The sequence below is a fragment of the Phalacrocorax carbo genome, chromosome 2, assembly GCF_963921805.1.
Source record: "Phalacrocorax carbo chromosome 2, bPhaCar2.1, whole genome shotgun sequence".
In the NCBI taxonomy this organism is placed as follows: Eukaryota; Metazoa; Chordata; class Aves; order Suliformes; family Phalacrocoracidae; genus Phalacrocorax; species Phalacrocorax carbo.
The window spans coordinates 100858822-100877070 of NC_087514.1; the positions used below are offsets into that span (position 1 = coordinate 100858822).

At 37.8% G+C, this 18249-nt stretch overlaps 1 protein-coding gene across 4 annotated transcripts in view; it reads left to right on the forward strand.

Moving 5' to 3' along the window:
- Positions 1-18249, forward strand: part of CDKAL1 (CDK5 regulatory subunit associated protein 1 like 1) — a 420128-nt gene that overhangs the window by 156738 nt on the left and 245141 nt on the right. For all 4 annotated transcript variants that reach the window (XM_064443696.1, XM_064443697.1, XM_064443698.1 and 1 more), the window contains one exon: positions 4360-4480. In XM_064443696.1, coding sequence (XP_064299766.1) covers positions 4360-4480 — 121 coding nt within the window. The remainder of the gene's footprint in view (positions 1-4359; positions 4481-18249) is intronic.

Here is an 18249-nt window from a genome sequence, read left to right on the forward strand (position 1 = left end):
GATTCTGTTCTATAAGCTTCCACATTGGACATGGTTAATACTACTGTTGTATTGTAATCTGCATTAATTATCTATTAATTAGTGAAAATCTGCTGTCAAGCATGACCTAAACTGCTAATTAACCTTTCAGTTTAATAGAATTTTATGTGCTGGTAGACAGTGTGGAAAGCAGAAAACTTATCTTGATGGCAGAAGAGGTTTATAGGACTAGAATGTTTAGGCTCTCAGATATAACCTGACTAGATCGGTTTGTCATCAAGCTGTTTTTCAAAGCTTGCATCTTCCAGAGAGCCATCAAAAAAAGGAGTGGTTTTCGTTTGATATCTGAGATAGAGCACTCATCGTTATGGAAATAGAACTGTGATTAACTCAGTTTTCAAAAAACGTTTTTGTACCACACTTAAAAAAAAAAGAAAAGAAAGAAGCAAAAAAGAGAGACGACTTTTAAGTTTGGGACACCTGTTTTGCTAAGTTGTTATCCAACCTGTGAAGTCAGAAATAAGGTAACTTAATCAGATAAAATGCTTTAGAATGTTTTGCCCCATTCTAAGCTTTGAAAGGAGATCATAAATGAGATATATAACTACTACTTTTTCTGTTATGGTTGATGTTGGTGTGGGCTGAATAATGCTGGTTAAAAAAAAGAAGTTGCTTAGCCTCTTCCTTACTGAATACGACAAAATATTTATTTTTAAGATTTCTTGAAATAAATATGGGGAAAAAAATTACAGCATGTGAAAAAGTATGATTCAGTGTTTATCAAATTATGTTTTATTAATAGCAACAATGCTGTAAACAGATGCTTTAGTGATTACTTAAAATGAAACAAAATAGTCTTTGTATGGAGTAGGGGAAAAAGGAATTAAGGTCATGAATACTGTAATTAAGGGTGCTGGGTTTTTTTCTTTTTTTGAAAAAAATTGAATTAAGTGTGTCTGCAACACATATCACTGTAGTTGGATATGCATGTGCTGTTTGCTTTCTGGAAGCATTAAACTCTCTGCTCAAACTCGTCTCCCAGAACTGCTGTTTTTTATCCTCTGGTGTCTGAAGTGAAAAGAACAGGGATGTTACCATTCTTGAGTGCCACACAGGTTTTACAAGCCTCATTTTAACTCGAACTTTAGTGTCATTCAGTAGGAATATAGGTTAAACTGGCCATGTGTCATGTGAAAAGTAGCTGCTGTATTTGATTGCCAGGCCATAGGTTTCCTGAGCTCCGGCATGAGGTTGGGGTGGGTGTTAGTGTTCGGTGAATCATGTGGGAGGTGGTTGCAGAGCTGGGATTTCCTTCCTGGGTTAAGAGAGTCTCTGAAGGCAAGAGAGGCTACGTCTTCCACTCTCTAGAGAGTTATACTTGATGTGCAAGTGTCCGAAGTATTTTTTTCTTTTTTTTTTTTTTTTTTTTTTCCTAATGTATATGGTAATCTGCCCAGCATCTGAGAGACAAAGATATGTAAGAAGATACGAGTAGTACTTCTGGTTAACAAGGTTTTCTAGACTACCATAATGTTTATTCTTTTTCCTGTTTTCCTAAGAAAACATGGATTATAAAGTTGTGCCTCCTACACAGGTCTGTCATTATCTCCATTTCCCTCCATCCTTACTCTTCTTCAGTCCTTTGCAAGTTTCATACAGATTTGTGACAACTTTGTAGTCTAAAGGATACTCTTTTTCTAAAAGTTTTGTGAAAAAATTTGCCTCTTTGATTAATGCTCCCAATATGAGAAAGGGAGAGCATGAGCTAATTCTTATTAGAGAGCAGTAATTCACATAGCTGTTTGTTGTGAGGGTACACATTCAGGGGATATCACGCTTCACTGATTCTGCACTCTGAGATGTTACTTGTTGGAGGGGCAGGTTGGTTTTGTGGTTTGTTGGTTTTGTTTTGCTTTTTAAAGTTCAGAATGGTGGTTTGGCCCCAGATCTAAATGTATGAATTTTAAGTTTTGGGTAGCTTCTTGTTATGTTGTTGAGCCCTATTGTTTTAAGAAAACTGTACATCATTCCCCTATGTTTTCAGCCATAAATCCAAATGCAGTTTTAATATGGTAATACAGTTGAATATTTAAAAAATGGATAAACTGGCTTATTCCAAGTAAGCCACAGTATTAGGAAATAAGAAAAGGAATGTTCTCTGCTTCTACTTTAATTTTTTATGCCTAACATAATGCAATCACTCTTGTTATGCAAGTAAATGAAATGGCACCATGCTTGTGACTCCTTAATGAAGCATTGGATTAGAAAATAACTTATTGTATTGTGAGACAAAGATATTGCTGTTATTGTCATGAAAAGGTAGAAGTGATTAATCCAGCAAATGTTAATAGCACAAGTACCATACTACCAAATTTGCAGCAGGTTGTAACGAAATTTTTATCAAATGCAGCTGCAAAAATAATGCCCTTTAATTCCTGTTGACGTTTTGATGTCACTTTTTAGTATTAACTCTTATGATATCAGTCCAGTCCTGCTCACTTCTTCATTAGATCATATTTTTGATAGAAAATTCTCATGTATCTTAAGAAGACCTGAGAAAGATGCGATGCCAGAAGTAGTTGTTTATTTCCAGGCTGTTGTTGCCATATCACAGAAATAAATTCAGAGTATGAATGCCACATTATTAAAAAGTTAATTAATGACTTCTCAGAACAGGCAGTGGAGAAAGATTTTTAACTGATAGATGAATCAGTTTTGTAAATAGCTGTTGGTAGTGTAAGGAGATTTGGCTGAAAATGGTTTTTAATTGATCTGAATTGGTTATCTACCTTGTTAGATGTAGCTCAGGTAGTACTTCATAGTTTCATGCTTTCCTTTCACCCCTTGCCCTCTTCCTTTTTAGTGTAGTTTTTTTCTTTTCTGACATATTTGACAGATTGTAGCTGCGGTTTCATGTACCGCAAAATCAGAGTTTTCCAACTTCAAGGGACAGATGCTTTCTCTCCTTCCTCCACTCCAAGCAGTGGTTACTTTCCACTTATTTTCAGATATCTAGCATTAGCTTTCCCTTGCTGTCTATTATCTGCCTATTGTAGGCTTTGTGGAATAAATTATACAAGTCTAATGTTTATAACTTCACAGAATCCCAGGTTGGAAGGGACCTCAGGGATCATCTAGTCCAACCTTTCTAGGAAGAGCACAGCCTAGACAAGATGGCCCAGCACCCTGTCAAGATGACTCTTGAAAGTTTCCAACGTGGCCGAGTCAACCACTTCCCTGGGGAGATTACTCCAATGGTTGACTGTCCTCACTGTGGAAAACTTTGCTGTCATGTTCCAATCGGAATCTCCCCAAGAGCAACTTGTGTCCATTCCCCCTTGTCCTCTCCATGGGACTCCACGTAAAAAGGGAGTCTCCATCTTCTTTGTAGCTGCCCCTTAAGTACTGGTACATGGTGATGAGATCCCCTCTGAGCCTCCTTTTCTCAAGGCTGAACAAACCCAGCTCTCCCAGCCTATCCTCATATGGCAGCTTCCCAGCCCTTTGATCATCTTGGTGGCCCTTCTCTGGACCCCTTCCAGCCTGTCCACATCCTTCTTGTATAGAGGGGACCAGAACTGTACCCAGTACTCCAGGTGTGGCCTGACAAGCACTGAGTAGCTTGGGCACAGTTTACCTGTTGTGATAATATACAGTTCATTGTTTTTATTCTTCATTGTTAGGTCTTGCTTCTGAATATTAGCGAAACCTGTCATTGTGCTCTTTAAATATAGGACTTGACATGGTATGACTGATGTACTGTTGTTGGGAGGTTGTGGGAGTATTTCTGTTTTACTCTCCGAATATTACTGGTTTCAGGAAAGGAATTGTGAGGCCGTTTTCTGACCTGCAGTCTCCTAGGTGTGGGAGGAATGTGAGTAAATCTGGGTAGTCAACTTAGCCGTGAACATGTTATCAGGATATGCTTCACAGCGCTTTCCCTCAGACTCACACGGTCACGTAACTTTGACTGAAATGTATTGGTTCTTCAACTAATAAGCTAAAAAAATTTAGTTGTTTACTACCTGCTAATTTAGGTTTGAATTAAATTTTGCAGAAAAAATATTTTAATCCTGCCATACAACTTATTTAAATATCGCTTTCTTGCTATTTGCTTGAGAATCTGAAAATGAAACTGCGTAGATAATTTTAATTGAATAAACCAGAAAATGCAAGTGTGAAAAGATAATTGGATGAAATGATTTGTTCATTTTAACATTTTTTTTACCTGTGTCTCTTTCAAATGTACCAGCTGGTGGAAATAAATTAACTACACCTCATTCTCATTTTCAATCTTTGAAGTATAAACATTTCTTGTGAAGAAGAGTAAATCAAAACAAATATTATTGTACTGACTGCATTTTTGTGCTTCATTTGAAGGTCATTCTGTGAGACTGCTGGGTCAGAAAAAGGATAATGGGAAGCGTTTGGGGGGAGCACGACTGGATTTGCCAAAGATTAGGAAGAATCCACTGATAGAAATCATTTCCATCAATACAGGGTAAGAATCTTCCACACTTATAAAACATTCAGTACTGCCAAGGAATTCAGTTTATCGTTTTCTGCAGGCCTGGTATATTACTCCTAAGTTACACTGAAGGAGGCAGGATGACCACTTTTAAGTAGTAAAAGATTTAAAATGGCATTCTTTCTAGAAAATAAATCCCTGCTATTTGGGTGCAAGAGTTCTGCTGCTCCAGGGCTGCATACAGTTATGCAGCCCTCTCTGTAAGTTCATCTCACTCTCAAAAGAAAAAGTCCAAAGAAAATTGGAGAAGAAAAAAGCATTTAGAGTTTCTTTTTTTCCTGTACAATTTTGGTTTCTAGGAAGGCAGTTCCAAATATTGTTAGTAATTCATTAAGATCTGTAAACATCATTAATATTTGTAAATAGCTGATTGTCAGCCCAGACATATTAATGGCTAAATTAGATATAGTTATTTCCTTCTTGCCCCTCTAATATGTTTGTGAAGAGTTACCATGCTTACATTTCAGCCTTTTCTTTGAATAAGCTATGCTCAGCCTGTCAAGCAAATCTGGATGCCCATTTCTCCATAAGACTACAAACATTTTCCTGTTCTGTATTTCTACGTTGAGGGAATCTATTGTAATCTTCCTTTCCTTGATGCTTTCCTTTTCTCAGCTCCACTTGGTCATCTCCCATTTGGTCAGTTTCCTAAAAAAAAATACCAAAACAACAACAAAACCCAAGTCCTCATTTGATTTTCCTATCTTCTCCAACTTATGTAGTAATTTCCCAAGTGGTAAAATATAAAATGCATTGCTCTAGGCATCACAGGTAGGTGTGAACTTACTGCCTAGAGAAAAAAAAATGTGGTAGATCTTAGCTCTCTTTGTTTTGAGTTTAGTCTAGCGCTTTCATACACTTTTCATAAGAGTTCTGCAAATATCCTCTTTCTTTCTTACTTCCTTGTCTTTAAGTAATCTTGCCTCTATAATTTGCTGTAAAACCTAGTGTACCACTCAGGTCAGAATACCAGTTCAAAGCTTAGCGTGGTTACTTTATCTTCCTCTGACTTATGGTAAACATATGGGTGACATTTTGTCATAGTGCTGATTTTTAATACCTTTTTAAACTGCAGTTTCATGCATTCATTGTTTTTTGATGTCTGGATATGAGCTTTTCTGGTGCAATTACTTTAAGTGATCTAATTTTTTTCCCTTAATGTCTCCCCTGTTGATATCTTGTTTGTGCCCATGTGATCAAAATCCTTTTAATGATTGAAAATAAGCAAAGTATTATTCTGCATTTGGTTGTGTCTAAGTTTCAGAGGGTATAAATTGTTCTTTTCCAGTATTATTTATCACATTCTAATTTAATAATATTTTCTAGTTGTAAATGTTGTCAAGGATGCATACTGGTTGAGCCAAGGTCTGTCTTACCTGTCTTTTGAGTTGTAGTAGTGCATTTAACATGGTAAAATGTATTGCTATTTCCAATACTAGGTTATTGCTAGCCTAATCATAGAGGTTAATACAAGCAGGGTACTGTATGGTATACACTTGGCATTAGGTGGCTGATAAGAAAGAGTAACAGCCCTTTGGAATTTTTTTTTAATATATTGAACTTATGTATTTTTGTAGTTGGTGTTAAAAAAAATCTTTCCCAGGTTGGTCAAACTGCAGACAATTAACATCTTCCTAAGATGGAAAACTTTTATTTAGAACCTGATAGTTTACAAACACTAATCATTTTGCTTAGTAGTTATTGCTGTTCTCAGGTCAGTAGAATATGTGTATTATACCATAGGGTAATCTAAAAAATACTAGAAACCACAAAAATATATTTATTTCATGGAGAATAAAGTCAAATGACTTGATAAGACCAGAGTATTCTGAAAACCTCAAGCACGTGTCAGTTGTGTAAGACTTCTAAATTAACTAATGTCCTATTTAAGTTATATTGCATGCTCAAGGAATCCCGTCTCTCTTGAAATACAGGTTATTGTGTTTTCCTGTTCTTCTCTTCCCCTTCCCCCTCCCCAACATCCCTACCTTTGTATTGCAGGTGACTTTCTTGGTTACTATGCTGGGTTTGAAAATTAAAGCATAGCTTTAGAAAGGCAGCAGTGCTTAGCAGTTACTAAAAATATAAAAATATAATCAGGGAAGAACAAGAACTTCCTGTGACTTGACTGCGTTCACTTTATCAGCTTTGCCAGAGTAGTCTGGCAATGGCAATTTTTAGTACTGACACCACATTTGATCTGAGCTGTTTACTCTGTGTAAAGACATTAGTTTTTGGTACATTGCTCTTTACACAGATATGAATTTGGGTCAGACTTAAAAGGTCATAAAATAGTAAGAAATTCATAGTTTAAAATAGTGATTTTCTCTTTGGAAATATGTTTGATCTTGTTGATTTTGTCCAGGAGCAACACAAGCAGGGCTGCTCCTTGAGGGAGGACCGAGAGGGGGCCTGAGGGTGCCACCAGCAGAGGCAGTGCCCACACCAGCAGGACACCCTGTGCTGTGGGGCCTGAGCGCTGGGGACATAGCTGGAGGCTGGTAATAGGTCAGCAGACCCAGACATGACAAATGATCAACCAGGCCTGGGTCTACCCAAGGGATCCAGTCAGGATCAAAAGGAAATGAGCTGGAGACAAGGCTGGGGAGAAGGCTACATAAAACGCAGGTCGGGGTCCCTCCTGCAGATGAGCACAGGGCTGGAGGCAGGTGTGGTATTTAAGCTCAAGCCAGGACTGGGGACACAGGCCTGAGCTTAAGTGGGGCTCGTGGCCGCTACAAATACCTTTATGTGTGTGGACACCTGCCTGCTGGAACTATTCTTCTGAGAAATCAGTAGGACCAGTTTGTTTTGGGAGTCTTCAAACATGCTGATTGTTAAGGTGTATCATATTCTAGTGCAACTGTGTTTGAGAATGTGGGTGCAATTGAAATGCAACACTGTAGAATAAGACTTGTTTCTTAACTCAAAACGGTGTCAAATTATTTTCAGTAATTTTGACTTGGGGCTTCTTGTCGTTGATTCCTTCATCTCTAAAACACGGAGGAGAAAAAAAACTTTCCTGTCCTGAAGGGTTCTGTCCTTGTATAACTGTGAACTTCTCTACTTGCCCACGCACAAATGTATGCCTGCATATGCGCGTGTTCCTCTGTGTCCGTTTCCCCCAGACTGCTGCTGTACCTGAGCCTCTTCAGCTGTTCCTTTGCATGAATCAAGTCTGCCCTATGAAGGAATAAACATATTATGTCTCCACTACAGTATGCAGCCTGTAATAATAGCAATTAAAACCAAACCAAACCCCATTGTGTATGGAATACATGTGAAGATAAATGCCTCTTCTGTCTGTTGCGAGCCATCTCAAAGTTTTCATGCAGTAGCATGTATGTTTGTCCATCCCTAAAAAGGTGTCACTGTGCCCTTAGAGGGACCTGGATCTTGGTCAGTGTCTGGCTTTTTTTTTTTTTGGAAGTACTGGGCAGTTTTTTTCTACTGTTCATTTTGGTTTCCCTGAGGTTTGCTGTTTTCTCATTTAGAAATCCAAGCTATCTTTATCTGTTTAATTTACCATGGTAGTTATAGGTTTCTGACAACAGACTGCAGCTCTAGAGAAAACCTTCCATCCCAGGAGCAACATGTTTCAGAGTTTCCAAGTACGTTTGCAGAGACTATGGTGAGTGCCAGAAGAAGGGCACAAGAGAGTTATCGGATTTCTCTGACACACAAAGATATGCTAGTGAATCTTATTTTTTTCCGTGTGCCAAATATGTAAGGAATCCTTACCATCCCAGTATCCTGTGCAAGCTGTAGATTGACCTCTGTAATTTTTCCCTGAGGAATGAATAACCCTTTCTTCCTGTACTGTTTGCTTTCTCTGTTATCATTTGGAAAACATTTTTCAATATTTTTCAAATTTGTTATTCAACTTTTTTTCAATAGAACAGGCAGTTAATAAAAATCAGCGATTCCAGTGGAGCTTGGAAGTATCTTTAAGTTCTGTAGTGGTATTAGTGGATCTGAACCTAGAAAGAGTGATTTGTTCCTGTCCTCCAAAATAATTTTCTGCTTTAAATTAAGGAGATTTGATTCAATTTCTTTCACTTTTATTTATGTCCTAAGCATGTGTTGTACAGGCCATCGTACTGGAACAAGCAAAGCAATAGTAGTAGAACAGCATGTTAAACGCTGTTTGGAGAAAAGGCATAAAGTTGTTTGCTAATCTCCTAATGTGATTATTCCATCTGTTAGTTTCAAGTAAGAGAAATGTTCTCAAATCCACTTCGTGTTACAGCTTCATTTTGGGCTAGGGAAAAATCTTTTCTCCTCATAATCTAATCTTTGTTAGTGCCAATCTCATAACCTGTGTAGCCAAAAAAAGAGGACATAGACTTAAATAAAATGCTTTCCACTCTTTGTGGAAATGTGGATATAAAAAATATTTGATTTAGTTAACTTTTGTCACATTCTAAAACTTCTCAGCACTAGGTGATTTTCTCCTTTCTTACTTTTGGTGGTTAATAACTAGGTACCTGTGAGGTGTTAAGTTACAAACAAAAGTAAAATAACACTGGTGAGGGGTCTGGAGAGGTGGTATGCATGGATTCATTTTGCTGTCTCATTGAATCAGCACGTATTTCAGGCTGTTTCCAGTATTAAAAGCAGATCATATTCCATCTCTTTGACTGCTGCAGTTGGTTGAGAGGTCTCATGAACAAGAAATATCAGGTTTTCCCCATGTGACAGTCCGTAGGGAGGCAGTGGCAGAAATGAGGGGTTCACAAACAGAAGGATCAGGAAGAGAACCACATGGCTCTGTTTGCTGCCTCTGATGGAGGGGTAATTGTTGCTTCAGAATCATTTGATGCCAGTACACTGGCAGATGTGTAGAGTTCAGTTAGAACAGTATTTATTCCATTGCTGGCATAAGATACTCCAGTGAGAGATTGAAGTCCCTGGGAGCGCTTGAGGGTGCTCCAGTTTTTATCAGTGAAACATCTAGTTATTAATCTGACAGCACTGCAGTGAGTCAGGTGTTAATGAGGCTCAGGAGCAGGGGCCCAGGGGCACATGACATAGGACTGAACTGTGTTGAACACAGAGTTGGTAGGTTGGTCTTGTGCAATTTAGGGTCTGTCTTTTTTTTTTTCTTTTGTTGTTTATTTATGGGGTTTTTGTTTGAGGGGGATGTTTTGGTTTGGGTCTTTTGTTTTGTTTTGAGGATTAGGGCTGTGGCTCAGGGTACACAACTCTCATTACAGCACTGCAAACTAGAGTAAGTGCCTGGCCTTGCTAAAATTATTGTCTTCCCGTCCTCGACCCTGATTCATGTTATTTCCATGAAGGTTGTTTTACCTGGTTGGCTCTTGTCCAGCTGCATCGCTCAGATGCTAAGTGGCTGCCCTGGAATGGCTTGGGCTTGTAGTGCAGATCCTGCAGTATTGTGCTCCTGCTGGACCATTTCAGAGTGTCTCTTCTCCCTAAGTCAGGTGTGCTCTTCCCCTCCTTTCCACTTTCTTATGAGACCCATGTACCACAGAGTGACTGCAGATCCCCACTCTTATTTGGCACTGTGGAGCTCCCAGTAAGAAACGGAATGTAATCCTAAACAAGGTGGATGTGAATTATAAAGCAGCACCCTGTGCTGATTAACGGCATATTTACCATGGTCCAGCCTGTCTGAAGAGTGATCGTCTCTTATTTAAAATGGATATTTAACAATGTAGTCCAGAGATCAATTAGGATGCACTAAACTTTTTTCTAATTATGGTAGCAAATTAGTATTTGGTAATGCCATAAAAAGAGGCCCTAGTTATGACTGTTAAAACCCTGAGCTCTTGCAGTGGCCTGTGTTGCCTGTCCAGATTTTTGGCTAATTGAACTGGCTGAGCTACACTTCTACTTTTTTGTGACATTCAGCAAACATCATCTATACCTTTGAAAATGGTGTGTGTATTCACATCATCTCTCACTCCTTTATAACTGGGATGAGTTTTCTGGAGGCATCACCTTGAAACCATATCAAAATATGTTTGATTGGTTAGGAAGGGATGTTGTGGCTTAAGTCTGAGAGCTTGTGAAGTCATTGGCCTCCTGTGCTGAAATTAGTGGGATATTTCAGTAATAATCTCATCAGTTCAGCAGATGAACCACTGTTTCTTTGGCTTTCTGTGTTTACTGATGTGAACTCAAATCTCTTCCCTCATACAATGTTATCTCTAGATAAAAATATTGAGAGATAGGGAAAATGGAAATCGTTCTGGTATGTGAAAAATTGGATTATCTACTGTTTGACAGTGATAGACTTGTTTTTTTGGCAACCGCTTATATACTTCTGTCTATTCAACTATGCCACAATGTTTTCAATATTTCCATCTTCTCCTAAAATATTGCTGTCCCCGTCTTGAATGAATGATGAGTCTGAATTACGAATCTGTTCATATTTTGTAAAAATTATTGACTGAATACTTAAAAGGATGAATTCTGTGTCTTCAATTTACTTGATGTAGTTTGTTCATGAATAACGTATAGGCTTTCTATATTTTAATGTTTAACTTTTCAAGATACTCATGTAAGTGACACAGCAGTTGAAAGACGATTTTGATTTTAGAATACAACATCAATATGTTTTGATTTGCATTCAATATTATACTTGGAGAGGCAAAATAGTATTTCTTCTTGTTATAATATAGTTATTATATAACTACATATTATATTACCTCGTATTTACTTTTACTTGAATTCAAGATAAATGCTCAGAGCAAATTCCCCAGGAAATATGAAGTGATACAATTACTTTGGCCCTACCTTTGCATATAATATTTAAATGGACGTTTTTCGTAACTGTTTAGCTCAAACATCTGTGTCATGCCAGAGCCTATCATGTGAGCTACCCTCAGAAAACAGAGAAGGTAGAAGGTCTGGACAGATAGTGTATGTGTTTTTGAAAGCAACCCCCTGCATTAGGCTTTTTTGTTTACGTTATAATCAATAATTGCATGTACATATACCTAGATTCTAGCTCTATTTTATACTAAGCATGTATGTCAATCATGCATGTACCAGATATCAATCTGTTCTGCTTTGGCACACTTCACAGAATGATCTACATAATGAAAATTATAGATGACACAGTTTTGTGTATCTATATGGAAGGCATTTTAATCATAAAATCTGAAAAGCTAGTATTCCAAAGCTTGCAGAAACCACACTGCTATAACAGAGGGAAAAGGAAAACCAATTGTTTACAACAGAAAGTTTTAACAGTCTACTTTTTTGCCTAAGGTCTCTTTCCACTGCAACTTACTGTAACTCACATCCAAGGTCATTATTTCCTAATTAGATATTTAAATAGCATATTGATGACAGTCTCTGAAAGATTGCTTTTTTTTTAGTTATTACTAATTTCTTGCAATTCTAATAATTCACATTTGAAGAATGGAATATAAAATTATTTATAACTGTCTGCTACAAAATCTCTAGGTGTTATGTGGTAATGATTTCACTGGGAACATTGGAAAAATGTATTGTTTATCATAAAGAGATGAGACATCGGTCTGGCTCACATTCTTATTGTACCAACTGTTGTGCTTGTAGTCATTTCTGTTTGCTGTGACTATCTTGTTCTGTGTCCCATTGCTGAGAACGTGCCTGCTCACCTATGCTTTCTCATGCAGAGTGAGAAGCATTGCATTTTGCTAGTTAGTTTCCTTGAGCAGCCTATGTAGAGAAGTAATGTAAGAAAGCAGAAAAAGTGGTTGGGTTGGGGCTGGGAAGAGAACTGTTGCCTCCCTCCTGAGTAGCTGGATTTCTGTCTTCCCCCAAACATCAAATGTTGCTACAGCTGATTCTGTAGGGTAGAATTGTACTTCCTTCAGTGCCAACCCCTCCCCGCCCCGCCCAGCCTCTAGTGTCCACGAATGGGAATTGCTCATTGAAATCAACAGCTGAGGGCAGGAGGAGTTACACTTTGGTTACACTGGCGGAGGCGGCCATTGTCCTCTTCATTCCTCAGTAGCATTAGGCCAGGTCAACTTGGGACTAGCTGGAGTTTAGTATAATAAATTCCCTTCTGCTGCTGGGAAGGTGGAAGCTGCTGATGTCTTCAACTTCTCTTACTGATGCACACGGTAGTTCTGCCATTTACGCTGATCTGTATTATAGAAGATTGCTTTGATGAGTAGTGACTATCGTACAGACGTTTCGCAGATTCTTCTAGAGTACATTTGCTACCATGCCAGCCTGATAGGAGGATAACCTTGAATTGAAGATGATCCCTCACAAAAATAAAGTTATTTATCTACAAAAAGTTCATTACATACCTGTATTCAGTATATAATTAGGGTATACACTTTTCACTGGTTTGCCTGAAAGAAGGTAATTTTTTTTCATATGCTTTGACCGTTGTCTTTCAGCTTTGCACACATCTTCATGATTTCTGCCACTGTTACTCTCCTTACAATACTACTACTTTCTCATATTTAGGGTCTTCACTGCTTGAACTCACTTTGAACTTCAACCCTTCCCATGGGATTTTAAGTATGAACTTGTGAAATCCTTTAGCTACAACATCTGAATTTCTCTGATGTCATGCTGTCTTAATTTAATGACAAAGTAATGCTGAACTGGGCTTCTTTACTTTCCCTATAGGGATTAGAGTATGATTCCCTGCCAAGAGTCATTTTGAGAGAGAAAAAAAATTTTTAAAGTTCAAAGGGTCTTTAAAGGCCTTTTTCACTGGTACATCAGATAACTGTGGTTGTGACATCATTTGTGGTATGACTTGAAGAGTAGCATTCATTTCTCAGATTGTATTTTTCATTGCTGTTGTCTGAATGCTGTTTGAATGGATCTAGGACAAGTGTGTTTTTAATGAACAGCATACGTTGTGTCCTGTTCCAAGAAGTGTTCAGCCAGTCCTTCATTAAGTTTACTGACATCCGGCACCTAAGAATTATTCCAGTAAACAGTTGTTTGTTTGGCATTATTTTACTATTCAAAATAACATACAGTGGCACTTCTATACTATCCGCTAATACTGTAACACATATTTTTCATTCACCTGTTGTTATGATGATGGATTTTGTGCCTATTTCTTGAATGGTGCAGTTTGCCAATGTGTCAAAGTAAATTGGCGTCTCATCTGCATCATCTGCTTGGCTCTTTACGTAGTCCAATCACATGCTGTTCACATGCGGTGAGCGTTTTCAGTGGATTCAGGAGATGCATGTTGGTAAAGTTCTTTGCCACAGGCAAAAATCATTGACACATTATTTGTATACACAAAGCATTACTGGCCTTGAATTCTTGCTGTGCAATGTTTTGTGTTCATGCTATTTCTTGAGCTCTCTGTTTTTGAGAAATGAGAAACGCTGTTCAAGTACACATAAATTCTACATTGATTTTTTTCTTGTTCATGAAAGCTTTCTCTTTTGAGTCTGCTGAATGACTTCTGCATTGAGTTAGAAGAAAATAGTCTGTTTTGATTGTTTCCATTTTTGCACGTTTGTTTCCTTTAGGTTATTTCCTCCCAGCCTCACAAATTTTAACGTTTTCTGCATACATTGCCATCCTGAGTTTAAGATTTCCATCAAATCTTCTCCTTATACATTTTGGTGCATTTTCTTCAGGTCTTGTACATCTCATCTTCAGAAAATTTGCTATTTCACAGTTCATTTAGAAGATTCAGGAAGACTCATAAAAGTTGCCAGAAATCACTATGCAATTCTCTAAACTCCAGTACACCACGCAACTTGCAAGTCAGTGAGAAAAACAGCAATAATCACATGCTCCAACTGTGTCATCTTATTAAAACTTTGGGCAGCTTCAGGCATATTTGTGCTCCTTCATCACTAGGTGGCTTCCCACACTGCCCAGTTATCTTACTTTGTTAACTCAAGAGGAAGATCATCAGAATTTAACACAGTCCCCCATTTTCAAGTTAAACTATGTGAGGAAAAGGGGCGGGGGGGGGGGGGGGGGTGGGCAGGCGCAAAAAGCTTGATTTAGTGTTGTGTAACTGTGATAAATAGTCTCTTGCAGTTTCAGATGATTTCTTTCAGTGCTACTTACCTGATTATTTTGAAGATTGATTCAGAAAATCAGAGAGCTTTAACATACTGGGACCTGGTTACAGGTTAGCACACAATATTGTACAGTGACTTCCTGCCTGCCTTCTGGCAGATGCTTACATACAGAAGTGGTTTTGGATCACACAACAAGCTACATGTTCTAGTGTGGCTGAATGAGAAGAGGTCATTTTGAAGTTGTTTGCAATTTCATACATCCGTAATTCTGACATCAATATGCTTTCTGAGGTTAGAGATAAATTCCTCCTTGTTGAGAAGAGCATTCATTTGCGTCCCTTCTCAACGCCCACATACGTATTTCCTAAGGGAAATCTGGACAGAATCCTGAGAAACATTTTATTCATTTCTCAGATTACAGTAAATACTGAGAAATAACCTCATATGTCATACTTATAATTGATATTGTGTTGCCTTTGGTCCCAGCTTTTCACATAAAACTCCCCCCAAACTAGAAAAATAAGACAAGCACTAGGGAAGCCATTGTTTTGCAAACTGATGAATGTTAGGGTGAGAAGTGTCTGTTTTTTTACATACTCGTAATTCTGGGGATTTTGATGGCCTATTTTAAAGTGTTATACAACTTAAGTGTTTAAAGTCAAGTGCCCATGTCTCCTGTACTCATCAGCAGAATCGGATAACTTTTAGTTGCCTGATAATATAGCTCTTTTTCTAGTTTTGGGATGACTTCTTAAATGTGAATAAATAGAAAACAATTTGTCAAAGGGTCTGATTGAAGTGTCTTTTGTGCCCTTTTAGTCCAAGATGGAATCTTTTTTGCAGACCTGACAGGAATATGTGTTCAGGGATGCGTAAAAAGAAGGATCGGGATTGGGAAACGTCTTGTGCTTGAATTTGTTCTTAAACTTGACCTAGAGATAATTTTAATGGAAAAATAATTTTCCCTGAATAAGATGGGGGTGCTTCAATATTTAATATTTTGCGTTTTCTGTCAAAGTACATGAAGGCATGTTTCTATGGTATTCTCATTGACTTCTGTGAATTCATATGATTTGAAAAATAGGAATAGGGGATTTCAGCTGTGAACATCAGTGTGTGACATAAGAGCAAAATCACTGAAGTAAAGGTACTTCAAAAAACCCCCCGAGCAACTATAGCTGAAAAATTGAATGTTAAGATTGTGCTTGACAAATACTATAGGTGGCACAAAATCCAATGTAACATGTTCCAAGATTATTAATATTATTTCAGGTGTTTTGTATGTGATAGTATCTTTCTTCATATGGCTTCTTTATGCGGGGAAGAAAAAAATTTGAAGCTTAATACTCTTTATTTCTGATATTTGTGCTGAAGTTCAAATAAGCTATGAGCTTTTTACCTGTTAGCTCACAAAGTCCTTATTTTTAAGATAATTTACACGATCTCTGTTATAATTGCACTGTATATTCCTCTATCAGTTGGTAGGGCAAATATATTTTGAAATTTGGATTTTTGGGGGGAGCTGAAATTTTTCTTGTAGAAAATGGAAAGATTGTTAATGTTATTGAAAAGTCTCACAATTTTCATATTTTTCTGCGCTATTATTCTTGACTGTCATTCTTGAAATGTAATATGGTTAAAAAAAAAATCAGATTCCTAATTGTAAAAACAAATTACACTGAATTGAGTAATAGTTTTATTTGTGCTTCAAATAGTGTAATAAAATGTAAAATGCTTAGAGCAGATTTCTGTGCCTCTCCTCCCTTTGCTTTTATTCCAAGATGCATGTTAGAAGAATTAGTATTTATACCAAAAATAAGTAAGTTTAAAAGAAGCACTTGAAGGGTCCCCTACCCCAAGTTGTGGAATTTAGGCAATACAATTGTGAACTTTTGTGGACACACAACTTTTTTCCCAGCAGGGTGGCTTAATAAAAAGCTGTTGAAATATTTGCTTTAAATTTTCTTTTGACTAGTTCTTTTAGGAAATGAGGGTACTCAGTAGATCCCCCAAAATGCTGAGGTGTTTCTGCACCCCTATGCTGCAGAGCCCCATGCAGTAGTACTTCACTAAATGGAGAGAGGAAAAAAATTATGACAAGCAAAAGGTGATTCCTTCCTCCATCAACTGGATACCAATTATGTGATGGCATGGAGAACCATGTCTGTTCTGGGGTTTTGTGTGAAGATGTTTTCTTTTCAAATAGAAAAATGCAGAAGTGGAGGTTTGAGAAGCGCCTGGAGACAGCTCCACCGAGACAGTTCGTCCTGACTGGTTCATAGTTGTATTTGGGATTCAGTGAACTAGATCTTTCACATGCTCCCTCTCTCTTTACAGATATCACCCATTAGTTCCTTTATTCAAGCTGTCATCCTTGTTTTTTTAAGTCCAGACTCAACTGAGGAGAAGAAAAAAGAAGTGGTAAAATAAGATCTTAGGTCCATATTTACACTGTAACAAAAAATAGTTGTGGTTTGTTGTTTTTTTTTGGCGTGCTAGTACCTGTTATGTTCTTTTGAGGAGCATGGAGTGACATGGGCTTGTACAAATGTTCTGTATTCCCTTCTGCTCTGATGCATTGTAATAGTGTAAGATGTACAGAAGGCTTCAGTCAAATGAGCACCGAGTACTGTGTCTAGAAAATTGAGATCAGGTATTTCTCTCTATCCCTGTGAAGCAAGTCAACAGTCTATAAAACTTCTGAAAGTAAAAGCTGCCATCAGTATCTCAAGTGCTGTTCCTGAAGTGTTTCATAAGTCTGATGGAGCTCCTGACTTCTCATTACATAAAACATCTTTAAAAATGTGAAAGGTCTATATGGATTGAGCCTAAATATGACAGTTATAGTCAACAGTGTAGCGATAGCTCATGTATATCATCATGTCAAGGAGGCAGGTCCTTAGACCTCCATTTAATCTTTTTTTTTCCTTTGGCTTTATTTCCATCTTCAGGAACTCATCCTGTTGACCTGTATAGCAGGAATATGAAGCCAGATGAAATACCCCTGGCAGCTCCTGTGTACATGATGGAAAGTAGGACTGTGTGTGTGATTCCTGTTCATTTCCTCTCTTGCAGACACAACTGCAAGTCTGAAATCTGGTGCTTTCCTGTTTGCATATCATTGCCAAGGAGTGGAGAAACCAGGCTCTCCTGTTGGTGGGATTCTGTCAGTGTCACTTAGAGCAGGATTTATCCTTACAAATGGAGTTTAGTTGTCTGGCTTTTTTGAGGCAGAGAGGAATTTTCTCTGCTATTGCTCTATTTGGTTTTGATATCAGGAAAAAGAATGGTTACTCTTAGAGGGATGGTGATAAGTGAAATATAAAGTTGTTCATTTTTAACCTCTTTCAGTCATGATTAGTTACAATGATTTATTATTCTCCTCAGAATTACTATTGGTTGCCCCTTTTTGTGGAGATTTTCAGTACATACATCAGGAATGGTTGGGGACTTTAAGTCTTTACTCCGTATCTTGAATACACTGAATGAGGTGGAGGAAGATGCCTAAAAGAATGCTTTGTGCTACTAGGAAGATGGTTAACAGCTTTGCCCCTGAAACCTAAAATCACCCAGTGTGATGATCATATGTCCTTAGGTAAAGCACAAAACTTACTGTGAGATTAGCTAAAATATGAAACGCTATTGCATATATCTCATTCTGTTTTAAAGGTGCACAACAAATTATTAAGGCTTGTTTTTACAAATATGTACATGGTAAACGTGAGCCAGGGATGTGCCCTAGTGGCAAAGGTGGCCAACAGC